The 15,818-nt window shown below is 42.3% G+C and overlaps 2 protein-coding genes across 10 annotated transcripts in view; one reads left to right on the top strand and one right to left on the bottom strand.

Annotated features, from left to right (window-relative positions):
• The window catches only part of LOC128092111 (uncharacterized), a 726,933-nt gene that overhangs the window by 565,283 nt on the left and 145,832 nt on the right, over window positions 1-15,818 (top strand). The window lies entirely within an intron of this gene.
• KLF12 (KLF transcription factor 12) overlaps window positions 1-15,818 on the bottom strand; it is a 315,353-nt gene that overhangs the window by 212,634 nt on the left and 86,901 nt on the right. For all 9 annotated transcript variants that reach the window (XM_052705637.1, XM_052705639.1, XM_052705638.1 and 6 more), the window contains one exon: window positions 202-291. In XM_052705637.1, the coding sequence (XP_052561597.1) occupies window positions 202-291 (90 nt within the window). Of the gene's footprint in view, window positions 1-201; window positions 292-15,818 lie in introns of those variants that run through there.

The raw sequence follows: 15,818 nt of genomic DNA, 5'->3' as shown, positions 1-15,818 counted from the left end.
GATAATTTCAGCATATCTTCCACAGAATTTTGTGTTCCCAGTAGATAAGATCACATCACCACATTTTCAAGAAAATGAGCTCCAAAATGGTAACAGAGAAAAGTGCAATACAACAGGAGGGCCAGCTAACCACAGAGTAGCTTTGCTAGGGTCACCAGCTTGCTGAAAAATGAAGCCACATACATAGAAACCTCTGCTTACCCCTTGCTCAGATTCCAGCAGCTCTGTTTTAACTCTGACTGCCGGCATCCCATCCAGCATTAACATTCTGTTTTCAAAAGCGCTGACGTCCTAGAGCAAAAAAAGACAAGAGTAATTACAAAAGACATGAAAAACATTTGACAAAAGTTGTAATTCTATACTATTAGAGAAGTAAGTTTCTTCTAAATGAAGTTCATGAACACGTAATAATAATCACAGAATCACAGAATCACCAAGGTTGGAAAAGACCTTCAAGATCATCCAGTCCAACCATCCACCTATCACCAATAGCTCTCACTAAACCATACCCCTCAACACAAAATCCAAACACTCCTTGAACACCTCCAGGGTCGGTGACTCCACCACCTCCCTGGGCAGCCCATTCCAGTGCCTGATCACTCTTTCAGAAAAATAGTATTTCCTGACATCCAACCTAAATCTCCCCTGGCACAGCTTGAAGCCATTCCCTCTAGCCCTATCACCAGTTACACAAGAGAAGAGGCCGACCCCCAGCTCACTACAGCCTCCCTTCAGGAAGTTATAGAGAGCAATGAGGTCTCCCCTGAGCCTCTCTTCTCCAGACTGAACAATCCCAGCTCCCTCAGCCGCTCCTCATATGGCCTGTGCTCCAGACCCCTCACCAGCTTTGTTGCCCTTCTTTGAACACGTTCCAGGGCCTCAATGTCTTTCTTGTAGTGAGGGCCCAAAACTGGACACAGTAGTGGAGGTGTGGCCTCACCAGAGCCGAGAACAGGGGACAATCACTCCCCTGCTCCTGCTGGCAACACCGTTCCTGATGCAAGCCAGGATGCCATTGGCCTTCTTGGCCACCTGGGCACACTGCTGGCTCATGTTCAGCTGAGCATCCATCACTACCTCCAGGTCCATGTCCAGGTACATATTAATAACATGTAATAATAATGTTAAACCACTGTTTTAGTAACGGACAATATGTGCTGAGAACTTCGGTTAGAAGTGAGAGCTGCAAAGCTGAGATTGTCTGCATCGACATCCTCATTTATGAATGCCCCATTCCACTGTTTCCTGAGTTTTCTCATGAACTATGCAGAACAATCTTCTGTGCCTTCAGTTCAGATCCCACCTCAACCTGAGTTAATTTCATAATGCAGCCAAGGTTCAAGTCTGGTACTTGAAAGTGAGTCCCTTCAGCTGCCTTTTGGATTGGACAAGATGCTGAGAATAAAGATATTTTATCACTTCAATGACAATATGACCTGACGAATCAACACACTTTTGTCAGTTGTATGGAAATGTGAAAGCCTCAGAGCTACTTATCAAATATGAAACTATGACACATATACAAGCTTTTAAGTGACTTTCACAGCTACTTACTTATTTGTGGCCCCCTCTGGAAAGCAGTACTTGAGAATGGAAACTCACTTTCACTCTGTTACCACAGAGACCTCAATAAATGTACTGCAATGGAAAAAAAACTTTTTTTTTTACGTGTTTCACTGGCAGCAGATCTGCTCAGCACTGTGTGGTGCCATTATCCATAAGGAGTTCCTATGTTAACTGCCCTGTTCCTTATCATGAGTCCTTCAGAAGAATTTTTAAGAAAAACCATATGCCCTAATGCTTCCTAAAAGCTTCTGAAATATGCTTACTTTTCAGCAATAAGTTCTGTACCCATTGATTATTATTCAGTGTTTGAGGTGCAGGTTGGGAAAAGCAAGGGGAGGAGTATGACGCCATGGAATAGCTCTTGGAAATCACTCCAGGCTCTACATCCCTCTTCCCAGCAAGGGCTGCTGCACTGTGTTTACTCATCACAAGTGAATCTCATGCCTTTGGGCATTACAGTGCCTCAGTGACTTGGATGTGCTTTGGGGTGGAGCAGCAGCAGGAGCCAGGCTGGCATTCTGGGCTCTCCCAGCACCTGTTCTGCAAGCAGGGAAGTCCCCCTACATTCTTGATTTATAAGCAGCACAGTTGAGTGTTACAGAAAGATCAGGAATATACCATAATAAAGCATCCCTTAGGTTGTTTAGCTTGTTGACAAAGAAGAATGAGCAGATATTGCTTTGTGTCCCCGAGGACGTCTTACCCAAATGAAAAAAGGGACTTGCTGCAGAAGGCACAAGCAGGAGGAGGGGGGAAGACAAAGCACAATCGAGGAAAGGCATGTTTAATGAACTGTTAGAATCTGATTAGAGGCTAATGTCCCTTTTAGTGCTTTGTACCAATTTATAGCTGATATACTTGAACCATTTTTTCCCACTGGCTGTGGTAAACTCATTAGCTCTAAAAATGCAAGCTAACTAGAGCCTTTGAAGTTTAAAACTGATAAATCATGAAAACCTGACTGGTTCATGTACCATTTAACACATTCACATTTAACCAATTTTTCCCAGCACCTGTTTCCCTTTTGTTGTCTGAAATCGTATTTCTTAAAAGCAATGCTATGCCTTTTGAGCGTAGGTCTGAAGAATGAATACAGTGAACAGTGCTGGCTTTTGGGTCATTCATAATTCAAGAGCAGCAACAATCTCAGGAGTAGATTCTTTACAAACTATTTGATCCTTCTGCATTTGTAGCTGAAAAGACATTGTGTGACATATCCGGGCAGACCTGAGCAGATCTAATCCGTGCTTTACACACACAGGTGAAATATTTAGCCCAGCATTCACTCATAGAGCTGATCTCTCCTAACTCCACTCTCCTGCTGCAACAAGGCTTTGCTCTACAGTATGCTTAAAGCCATTCTGCAAATACAATATAATTGCTGAGGCTTGTGTATGGTGGGCAGCCATCTAAGGAGAACAGACTCAAGTGAGACGGGTGGTGAGGTGAATTCAGCTTCCCTTGGAACCCCTTGGTCAGCTGGGCCAGATGGAGCATTCACACCTGAGCGAGGCCAGGCTGCTCCAGTGCCCCATGATAATTTATTACACTCAGGGGACCCACCAACCAGGATTGCCGATATGATGTATTAAGTCAAAACGTTTTTCACACCACACTTCCCTCCTGGTTCACTAAACCCTACTGTGGCAGCTAAATTGCAGCCCTCTCACATGTGAAGGTGATACGAACTCTTGTGCCAGCCTCTGATGCACACCATCCCACCTCCCAGCCCTGCCCACCTGCTGGACCCCACTCACCCACCCAGGCACAACACAGCAGATGCATAGTCTAAAGTAGGCATATCACCAAGCCTAGCTCTGCACGACTTTATGGAAACATCTGCTATCTTGGATCAATAAACTAACTGACCCTAAAAGAAAAAACCTCTGTTTCTCACTGCTATCAATTTCAGCCTTTCACTGATCAGGTTTGGACATTTACTGTCTTGAAAAATGAACATAAAACACCAAGTATGTGCAATTACAGTTATTACAGCACAATGACTACCATTACAGTAACTGTCACAGGAATCAAATACATTATAAGGTTTACATGCTCCTTTTCTGAGAAGACATCTAATAAGAAACCACTATTTTTGAGAAATGCAGCATCAGTCAGTGGAAGAGCATTTCCAAACACAGCTTTAGATTTACAGTAAACAAGTTTCAGTCTTAATGAGAGCATGCTCAAAGAGCTAAGAGCAGAAGACGGCCCCTAAAAGTCTTCCTATCTCAAAGCTATGACAGATAATTTGTCTTGCTTCTTCATCTTTGAGTCGTTTTCACACAAGTTTTCTGCACACACAGGAATTTCAGAATTCATCATTTTCTCAAACTTTGAGCCATTTTTGCAGGACTCCCAAATTCATTGTTTGCTTTTTTTTTTTAATGACAGACAACTTAAATGTATTACAGAACTACAAAACAGCCCACATTCCTTCTACGCTCTGGCAATAAGATGACTGCTGTTTTTTTCTGAAAATGAATACCTGAATTCACACTATTCTTATTACTTACATTACTATACTGAAAATACAGTATCCATCAATCAAAGCAATAAAGCAATAGACAACTCAGGACAAAATATCTGAAGTGATCCATGCAAGGTAAAGCTTTTGAAAATATAATTGAACATTTGAATGATATAAAAATATGATTTTGAAAGTTTGAAATGCTTCTTTTTCTCAGGTTCAAGGGAAACCAGAAGAATGAAAGATCATAATCTCTTCTCAAACACCACTACCACCCCTAAGGAGAGAAGGAGAAACCTTGAATTCTCACAGGAAGAAAGCATGAAACTGCCTTTCAACTTAATCTCCTATGCTTGCTTAAGACCTTCATTTCCAAAAAAGTAATTTATACACCAACACAATGACATGTTAGTTGTAGAAATGATGTTTCTTTTAGGGTAAAGCACACAGGTTAACATTGCCACAGTACGTATCCTAGCAGTTCATTCCAATAAGCGAAGGAAGCAACCATCCAATAGAAAATAAAAGGAAATTTATGTGGCTAGAAGGTAATCACTCAACTGGGAATTCTGCCAGGGAATCGGGGTTAACAGTCCATGTCTTGCCATAGGATCTTCATCATATGCAATTATGTATATTGCCGTGTGAAATGCTTAGAATGAAAGCAGAAACTCTGGTAGTTCTGCATTTTACTCTGAACTTGAATTTCATGTCAAATGCACCAGAAAAGAAAAGGATCATTTGCATTTATTGATGCTTCAAGGAAAAGGAAAAAAAAAAAAAAAAAAATGGTTGAACATTAAATTTTCATGCTATTTTCAAGTGAAACCGGGTGTGGTTTATCTCATTCCATTCCAATTCAAAGTTAATTTCCTTAAGTGAGAGCAGAACTTAGAGTTTGCAGAAGCCTATGTGAACAACATGGACATAAGTGCTCTGTTTTACATCTTATTTAAGTGACAATTTTAAATAGAACAGCAAAGGACTTCTGTGAATACCCCAGGACATCAGCTCAGCATGAGACTGCAAAGAATAATTAACTATGGCTAACCCTGCTAGCCTTATAAAGAGCTGGGGGTGAACCCAAATGTAGTTCATAAAATCCCAAACATTACATCATGCCAGAGGAGGCTGTAAGGCTACAGAAGAGGTACATATCACACACACATATCTACATGGCATCCAGTGATTACATACTGTCACGGTTTTATGATTTCTGGTTATTGGTATTCCACATCATAGCATCATGCAGTGCACTGGGAGTTAAAGTGTTAATGCTCCAGTTCCGGGCACCTGTCCGTAAGAGAAGAAGAACTACATTCCCCAGGGGGCTTCGCAGTCACACAGGAGATACAACTCCTGGCAAGGTCACCTGATGTGCTCTTCTTCGTCAGGCTCTCCTCCCTACTGCTCAACCGGACTGCGCATCTCACCTCAGTGTTATGGTGAGGCCTTTCCACCTTTCAGACATACTCTCTCTCATTATATTTGATTTATTAGCTTTAATTCTAATTATACTGTATTATAGTGTGTTATCATGCATTCCGATATCATATTTAGTAAATTAGTTTTGTTTCTCCTCAGATCGTTGCCACTGTTTTTCATTATTTTGGGGTCCCCTGTTCCCTTTTTCCAGAGGCAGATTTTGCGAAATCCCTCCATCCCTCTAGTCACAGAACTGGGCCGAACCAGCCCATAAACCATTGACAGAGTGTAATCATTAATAATCTCTAAGATAAGGTTCTCAAAGTAAGAAGATGTCTGCAATATCAAATACCACACTAGTTTCTTGTCTGGTGTTACACCATACAAAAAAATGACAACCTTAATCCAGCATCCTGAAATGGTAAACAGCACAACAGGGAAGACAACTAACAAATAAGGTGCTAAACGATAAGGTTTAATGAAAAAAAAAAAGCCAACTCTGCAAGACCTCAGAAAATAAAAATAATATTGTGACCAGCAACTATCACACTTACAACAATTTTAACATACTCTGGTCAGATTTGCTGTTATCTCAATCCTTTGAGCCCCACTGGGTGCCAAAAGGACTCTCGTGGTTTAACCTGGCAGCAGCTCAGCACCGTGCAGCTGTTCACTCACTCTTTCCCAGGCGGGATGAGGGAAAGGACTGGATAGAAAATAGATAAAAAAAACCATTTACTATGACAGAAAAGGAAAACAGGAACAAAAAAAGCAATGATGACTGTATGTATTTATACACAACACAGTTACGCGCCACCCACTGACTGACACACAGCAACAATACAACTGTTCACCAGCAGCATGACGTCTCACCACCCACCGGTGGACTCCCAGCCAACTACTGAGCACTGGCCTGCCCCAATCAACTACACACAGCTTTATGGCCTTCTGCACGATGCCACGTAGTACAGGACAACCTTGGCCAATCCAGGCCACCTGTCCTGGCTCCAACCCGTGCCATCATGGCGGGAGCTGCTCCCTGCTGAGTGGCTGGCCTGGCTCTGGCTGTGCATCCATCGCTCAGCAACAGCCCAAACACCACTTTGCTGTTCAGGCTGTCCAGCTGAAACCAGCACAGTAATTCTGACACTACGTTACAAGTAACGTTAATTATATCAGAGCCATACCTTTCACTATATACCAGGAATAACCACTTCGACTTCCTCCCAGCACAATATTCACAGAACAACTGGATAAGATTTTTTGAACACCAAATGAATATTGCAGATTTATTTTTTTTTACACTTAGAAGCCTTGCACAAACACACACACACACATACAAAGAGACAAAAATGAGCCATCTATTTAGAACGGAAAAGTATTTTAAAAAGGACATGTTTCAAAGAAAAATGCAATGCATTTACCTTTATACAGGAACTATTAAAAGCTAAAAAGATCTTTTTGTAATACCTCATGATACAGAGCAATAAGAAATTTTGATATTTCTTTCAAGCACAATTAGTAAAGGGATCCAGGTCTATAAATATCTAAGGTGTGGGGGGCGGAATGGCGAGGCCAGACTTTTCAGTGGTGAGTGGAGACAGGACAAGGGGAAACGGCTGGAAACTGCAGCATAGGAAGTTCTGCACAAATGTGCACAAGAACTTCTTTACAGTGAGGTGACGGAGCACTGGAACAGGCTGCCCAGGGAGGTGGTGGAGTCTCCTTCTCTGGAGATGTTCAAGACCTGCCTGGATGCCTACCTGTGCGACCTGCTGTAGGGAACCTGCTTTGGCAGGGGGGTTGGACTCGATGATCTCTGGAGGTCCCTTCCAACCCCTACAATTCTGTGATTCTGTGATTCTGTGATTCTAAGAACAGCTTTTCACCAAAAAGATAGTAATTGAGCTAGACTGCCACTCTTCCTTGACCGCAGTTACAAGTGAAGTGGTTTTGAAAAACTACTACTCAATCTCCGAAGTAGTTTTGTGCTCTTATATCAATTGCCCTCGAGTCTCGAGAACAGTTTGAAGAATATGACGCTTAAAATTAAAAACAAATAGGAAAAATAAAATAGGTCAAGATAATGTGGAAGATTTTTCACTGTCCTGCAAAAACAATATTGATCCAATTTACAAAATAAACATTACTTAAAGGTTACCCTTACTATTAGTTGGGCTGTTGCTTCATTATTCAACTTGAGAAAAAAGATTGCATAAAACATAAACATAGAACCATAGAATGGCCTGGGTTAGAAAGGACCTCAAAGATCATTTAGTTTCAGCCCCCCTGCTATGTGCAGGGTCGCCAAGCACCAGACCAGGCTGCCCAGAGCCACATCCAACTTGGCCTTGAATGGGCCAGGGATGGGGCATCCACAACCTCCTTGGGCAACCTGTTCGTGCATGTCACCACAGTTTGCATGAGCTCAGGTTTCTATTTAAGAAGTCTCCTTATCTTTTGCCTTTACTGAAAACTAAAATCAAAGTTTGTAAAATCAAAAATAAGTCTCAAGTCACAACAGGCTTTTAATTAACTTCTCCTGGTGCCAGAAGGAGCATATGACATCAACTGTGTCAGGGGAATAGTTTGACCACCTGACACAAATTTTCCCATACCTTTTAATTGCACAAATTGTGGCTTGCTAGTAATTGACGGCCAAATAAGTATTAAATAGAATTGCCCAGGAGCCTACCTGGAAACACACAATGACTAGAATTCTACTCTGAATTCCACCTGCCGCTCTGGTAGCAGAATGAGCTGCTTGAACTGTAGGGAGCCATTGGCATACTTTTCTACCCACCTACCAATGTGCAGTCTGCTGCTATGAAGACAGATACAACGGGCACTGCACACTGGAGAATAAAGAGAGCATTTAGCATGTAACAGCAGCCATGGTTTAGTCCAGCATTTCTGTCTGAGATCCTGGATGAGAGGTCAAATGGTTGAATGCTGTTCCCCAGTGCAGCCTGTGGGATGTGTCTGGCTGTGCCTGCAGCCCGAAATGACCACAGATCCTCATCTCTGCCACGACAAAGATCCAGAGGGGACGTAAAACAGCCACAGAAGTGGGTTTGGAGGCCTGGACATCAGTACTTCCTCCTTACATCACACTGCCCTTTGCCAATCCAGTTTTCCAGGGAAATAAATGACCTACAAGCAAAACTGTATGCCCTGCTGGAGCACAACTGGCTGGTGGATCATGCCCTTCAGTCTGGGGGGAAAACTGTTGCTCCTGCATATATCACATTCCCTCCCATAGGACAGAGAATACTTACAAATTGATTGTCAGTGACGAAAGCTGACATGTTATTAATCACAGACATTACAAACTACACCCTTTTAACAAGAGTAATATAAGGTAATGTAGTCCTTAAGTACACCTAGTTCCCTTCTAGCAGCTGGGCCCTAAAAATGTTTTGACTTGATATTACTCTAAGCCAAAGGAAGTGTTTCTAATTTATCTGAGAGCTACAATATATAAGCAGAAATAAAAGTATACCAAGAAGTCAGCCTTCACACTTTGGGTTAAAAATGTAACCACTAAACTCTAGAAAACTGAATTAAGCAGGTCTTACTTGAATTTCAGATTTTCCTTTATTTATAGGCAGTTTTTAGAAACATTTTTTTTCACAGCATGGCTTAGGTTGGAGGGGACATTAAAGATTATCTATTTTTCAACCCCCATGCCATGGACAGGGCTGCCACCCACCAGATCTGCATGCTCAGGTACCTGTCCAGCCAGGCCCTGAATGCTTCCAGAGATGGTGCATCCATAGCTTCTCTGGGCAGTCTGTGCCAGTGCCTCACCACCCTCTTCCTATCATTCTTTATCCACCAAATAGCCCACTCTTAAAATCCATTTATCTCCAACTTAGAGATAAGGATGTGGTGTGAGATCAAGTCAAAGGCCTTGCAGAAGTCCAGGTAGATGACATCGGTTGCCCTTCCTTTGCCCTCTGATGCTGTCACTCCATCACAGAAAGCCACCAGACTGGTCAGGCATGATCTGCCCTTGGTGAAGCCATGCTGGCTGTCTCAGATCACCTCCACATTTCTCATATGTGCCTTAATATCTCTTCCAGGAGGATCTGCTCCATGGTCTTCCCAGGCACAGAGATGAGGCTCACCACCCTGTAGCTCCCCAGATCTTCCTTTCTCCCTTTCCTGAATATAGGAGTGATGTTTCCTGAAAATAGGAGTGATGTTTCCTTTTTTCCAATCACCAGAGACTTCACCTGACTATCACTATTTTTCAAATATGATGGAGAGCAGCTCAGCAACCACCTCAGCCAGCTCCTTCAGAACCCTGGGGTGCGTGCCATCCAGCACCATAGACTTGTATTCATTCAGCCTCAATTTAGATTCAGCCCTTTTTTTTATTAAAGCAAAACCAGTATATGACAGCCTTTGCTCCCAGAAGTCAGACACTATTTTCCAGCTCAGCTTGTTGCACTGCCCAGTAGAGAGACAGAAGATAAAGCATGTTTACTATAGGCTTACAAAGAGAAGACGCCTGAATGCAGCTGTACTCCTTAAAACCAAAAAACTGTAGGACATACCTGCAAGCAGCATAGCTGGCTCTCACGGGACCTCAGAAACCATCTGCCACAGTTCAAGTACAGAGCTGTAGAGATGATAGGCAGCAAGTGATGAAACCAAAAATACTGTCAGCGGCCTCATCCCACCTGTTAGGAAGAGCTGTAACCACAGCCCTCGCCCCAAGCAGCTCCACCAGAGCAGCAGCAACAACAGAGCACAGACTTTTTCTGCTGCTGCTATTTGCAAATCTGTGTATAAATACCACTTGATTCATGTACATACCAAAATAACACAAAAGTAATAAAATTAAGCTGAATGATTGTATGCTCAGGAGAAAAAGTCAGAGTGCTTGCCAGAAGCAAAACATTATTTTATCAACTTTCTCTTTTGCAGAGAGCACGTGTATGGAAGCATACTAAGAGCTGTAGATGCTTCTTGCTGTGGAGCAAACAATCTGCTTATTCTGATGCTTCAAAAGGAAAGATATACCCTGTGATGTGACTCCCAAACTGCAAATGTTGAACATTCTGTCACAACCTCATCTCTATCCTACTTAACATCAGTTTGAGGCCTTCACACTCCCCACAGGCTTCAGCATGAACTCCCGAGAACATGTTAATATTGAAGCTGGCAAGTAGCACTCATTAGTGTGTTGTTTTTTTTTAAAAGGCAAACACTGACTTTTTAGCAAATGAATTATAAAGGAGCTCAATTGAAGAATGAGAATTTTTAAGTATCTACCAAATACGAGGAAAAAAAATGCCTGAAATAATGCATCACCTGCAAACTGCTCACATCAATTCCTACAGTCAATATTAAGGGTATTCAATTGCTCACAATGTATCTTCTTACCCAAAGCAGGGTGACCAAAATGCTTATGCATAATAGAAAACAGTCACATTTAACTCCACAAGTAATAAATTATGGTGGAATTAGGGTCCACTTCAAAGGCAATTCTAATTAAGTGTTAAGAATTTCTAATTAACGAGTTTCAAATGTCAACAGCATGAATTTCTCAGATTCTAAGTGAAGTTGCAATTCCTCAAACACATTTGATGGCAAGCGTACTGCATATGAACAGTTATGCCAATAATTAAAATATCTGCCTAACATTAAGATTAAAGAACATTTTAAGTAACTTCCGATATAGCCATGAAAATGACAGAAAAAATATAATAAAATCAGAAAAAGAGATACTCAGCTAGCATATAAAGCTCCACAATAACAGATGTTTGCACTTTGATTATAGCACCCTTAAAATTCAGAGATACCAAATTTGTTGAAGTACATAAAATAAATAAACGTGCGTCTCTAGGGGAAAAACAGACGCATAACTTCTAACACATCAGTTAGCACAAAACTTTCTGATACCCAGTAAAAATTCAAGGAGATGCAAATGCTACAGCTAATGTTTTCTTTGACAGGATTGAAGGCTGAGTCTGCTGCCTCAGGAGGTCTCCAGTCCAACCTCTGGCCTTAAGCAGGGGCAGCTGGGAGCTCTGACCAGGTCGCTCAGGGTTATGCCCAGTCAGGCCTCAAAACTTGCAAGGATGGACATGGAGCAAACCCTCTGGACAAGCTGCACCACTGACAGAAAATAATGTTTCCTCATAGTCTGAACCTTCCTCCTTCTACCATTCCCTTTCCCCTGCAGTCCATGCCTTCCAGCTGGGATGCAACCAACTGACCGCAGCCCTCTGAGCTGATACATCCAGCTCAGCTTTGCACATCTGACTGTGTCCCATCCCTGCTGCACTTACTGTAACTTGCATACAAGAATATTGCTGCAGACAGCTGGAAGCCTTGCAGAAGTTGAGATGAACAGTTCTCACTCCCCTTGCCCACTGTTCCAGTCACTTTATGTCACAGAAACCAAGACAGCAGCTCAGGCATGCATCAGCCTCAGGTGATTCCATGCTGACTATTTCCAGGCATCTCTTCATTCACGGTGCCCAGAAGCATGGTCCCAGAGGACTGGCTCCATGATATTCTCTGTGGACTGAAGGAAGGTCAACTGTCCTATAGCTCTTATTGTTTCTGACACTCCCTTCAAGCCTGAACTCACGCTGAGCTTTGGCTTTCCTGGTCCTGCCCCTGCACGCCTGCACGATATTAGTGTTCATTCTTTGCAGCCTATCCATGCTTCTCCCTCCTGTGATACTACTATTTTTGAACTGTAATTCAGCCATTAGAAGTCCACTTGTCTTATCACCTGCAAAGGGATTAAAAAACAATTTGATTTTTCTTCTACAAACTTGTTTTTCCAAGACACATTAAGCACAAAAATAAACCTACATTTATTTTTACATACATACATATATACAACCTCTACATTTAATACTAGACCAGGCTGCCCAGTGCATGAACCAGAATGTTGACTGTTATTTTCACAAAGTACACCGTGCTATACAATAACACATACACCTCTACTATAGCTATTCAACACTAGCTTGCAACAGAGGTGCTCTGTGTAAACGTGTTTGACGGAATTGTGTGTGACTATTAAATGTGCCCCTGCTGTGTCTTTAAATCCTCATTAGTGTTCTTTAAGTCAGTGCACCTGATTATACATCGCACAGCAGGAAGATCTAACAAAGTATTGCTATTTGAATTATCTTTTTATAACCTAGCATCTCATTCCCATTAAAAATGTATAGTGACCTTACCCATGTCAAGGCTTTCAAGAAATAAATAATGCACTGAGATAATTGGTTGTTTGCCATCATACGTAGTCTTTATTGAGTGTCAAGCCCTGAGTCATACTAATATATTTAACGCTTCTTATTAGAACATAATGCGAAATTGTGCCCGTGTAAATCACATATTTATTCCCAACACGTAGCTCAGTTACACTGTGTAAAACAGTGGAAATGATTTCCTACTTACAACAGCTATGTCTTGCGTAGAGTAAAATGTTTCTATTAGATTTACTTTGTGCCACCAGAACTGGATGGGTTAAGCTGCTCATATTTTAAAACAATGATTTTTACACAGGCATAGAGTGTTATATGCACTGAAATGTGTACTGCATCCTTCTGAAGAGACCTGGACCACCAACATTAATATTGTGACAAGACTGCCAACATCATCATTCTGGATGCTGAAACTCAATAAACATATTAAATTATTTTAACCACTAAAATCACAACAGTAGTGGTTTTCACCAGCAGTGTTATCAGACTGAATGATGCAGGACACAAATCTAAACAGCAAATCCATCAATCAACACAGATTAACAACAGCGCTTTCCACGTTGAAAGTTCATGCCAAGCCACTGGGTTATACATATGAGTAACATAGATCATTAAGGGAAATATGGCTTTTCTTAAAATCACTCCTCATAAGGCTTAAATAATTAAAAATGAATTAAAGAAGGACAGAACAATGTATGTCAGGTACCTAACTCATGTTTTGTGATGGAAAGAACCAAAGTTGTGTTACTGCTGGGGACACTCTGGCACAAAGCAATCACAGGGTCTCCCTCAATCTTTTCATATAATCACAGAACAGCCTGGGTTGAAAAGGACCACAGTGATCATCTAGTTTCAACCCCCTGCTATGTGCAGGGTCACCAACCACCAGACCAGGCTGCCCAGAGCCACATCCAGCCTGGCCCTGAATGCCTCCAGGGATGGGGCATCCACAGCCTCCTTGGGCAACTTGTTCTACTGCGCCACAATGTGTGAAAAAATTCCTCCTAATACTGGACTTAAATCTCCTCTGTCTCAGTTTAGTACCATTCCCCCTTGTCCTATCACTATCAACCCTCATAAACAGTCATTAAACTGTTGAACTCCCTGTGCGCATGTGTGCACATTATGTATGTGGTGGTATACTTCACATCATCTGAAGACACTGATAAATTCTGCATTTCAAGAATTATAGAAAAAAAGCACAGTAATTATAGCTCCTGTTTGGTGCCAGGAACAATAATAAATTGTCCACTATTAAGAGCAAATTGCGCATGTCTGACTATCATCATTTATCCTCGAGTTTAAAATAGTCTCTGCACTATAATTCAGACTTTTTTTATTTTGTTTTGTTTTAAATAATGACTATACTTTGTGAGCAGCCATTTGTCTGAGAAAAGGTAGGGAGAGAAATTTGTTTCCAACCTGAAAGCCTATTCACTGATTCAGTAGATTATACTTGTTATTCTAAAACAGTTAATTAGGTATTAACCTGACTACACCAAAACTAGCTAAATAAAAAAATCACTTTGCTGATTCGAGAAGTAGTTCTGAGCAACTACTAATTAATTCAGAAGATCAATGTTAACACTGCTGTGGCTATATACAATTATCAAGGCAGGTAACATCCTATCCAAACAAAGCAAACCTTTTAGAATAGGTTAGCAAATAATCCTTTACACTTGGGGCATCAGCAGCAGCCATACACTCTAAGACAAAGGTTTATACCTGAACTGCAAAACTTGTACTGTAATTCTGCAACTTGGATAGTAGTTAAGTATTATACGTGCCAATCATCTTGAAGAGCCTACAGAGAGGTCAATAACTATTATCTATAAAGGTCTAAATCTCGGCTGGCTATACGAACCATCCCACAGTGTTCTAAGCCGTCCAAATCGACTTGGACTGGAGAATGCCAAGCTTCTCATCTCACTGGTGAGAATTATGGGTCCATCACATTATGAGGCCCAAGAACAGGTTGTCCCTGAGTGCCATAAGGCAAGCCGTAGGGGAAGACGACTGCTGTGGGTGAGCTGGGAACTACTGTTGAGACTCAGGGAGAAAAAGAGAGTCTCCGTCCTCTGGAAGAAGGGACAGGCTGCTTGGGGAGATTACAAAGAAGTAGCTAAGGTATGCAGGGAGGAAGTTCGGAAGGCAAAAGCCCAACTTAACTCAGGTTGGCCACTGCAGTAAAAGATAATATAAAATCCTTTTATAAATATATCAACAGCAAAAGAAGAATCAAAGATAATTCTCGTCCTATACTTGATGCAGCAGGGAATGTGGCCACTGAGGATAAAGAGAAGGCTGAGGTCCTCAACGCCTTCTTTACATCTGCCTTTAATAACCAGATCAGTTATCCTCTCAGCTTTTCATGCCCAGATCTGCAAGTCTGGGACGCTGCTCAGAATGTGCCCCAGTAATTCCGGTGGAGACAGTCAGAGAGCTCCTCCTGCATCTGGACTGTCACAAGTCCATGGGACCGGATGGGCTCGGGTGCTGAGGGAGCTGGCGGGGGTGATTGCGGAGCCGCTCTCGCCATCTATCAACGCTCTGGTTATCTGGAGAGGTCCCTGAGGATTGGAGGCTTGCCAATGTGACTCCCATGCACAAGAAGGGCCATAAGGAGGATCCAGGGAACTATAGGTCTGTTAGGCTTACCTCAGTACCCGGAAAAGTCATGGAGCAAATCATCTTGGGTGAGATCATGCGGCACGTGTGTGGTGTCCAGGGGATCAGGCCCAGCCAGCACGGGTTCATGAAAGGCAGGTTGTGCTTGAGCAACCTCATCTCATTCCATGACTGGGTGACCAGCCTGGTAGATGAGGGAAAGGCTGTTGATGTAGTTTACCTAGACTTCAGCAAAGCCTTTGACACGGTCTCTCACAGGCTTCTTCTGTGGAGACTGGCTGCCTGTGGCCTGGACAGGTACACACTTTTTTTGGTAAGAAACTCCCTAGAGGGCTGTGCCCAGCAGGTAGTGGTGAATGGAGTTAAGTCCAGTTGGTGACCTGTTACAAGTGGTGTCCCCCAGGGGTCGGTACTGGGGCCCATCTTGTTTGATGTCTTTATTGATGACCTAGATGAGGGGATTGAGTGTATCCTCAGTAAGCTTGCAGATGACA

The sequence above is a fragment of the Tympanuchus pallidicinctus genome, unplaced genomic scaffold (assembly GCF_026119805.1).
Source record: "Tympanuchus pallidicinctus isolate F22 unplaced genomic scaffold, pur_lepc_1.0 scaffold6, whole genome shotgun sequence".
NCBI classification, from domain to species: domain Eukaryota; kingdom Metazoa; phylum Chordata; class Aves; order Galliformes; family Phasianidae; genus Tympanuchus; species Tympanuchus pallidicinctus.
This window is presented reverse-complemented; position numbering and strand designations above follow the sequence as displayed.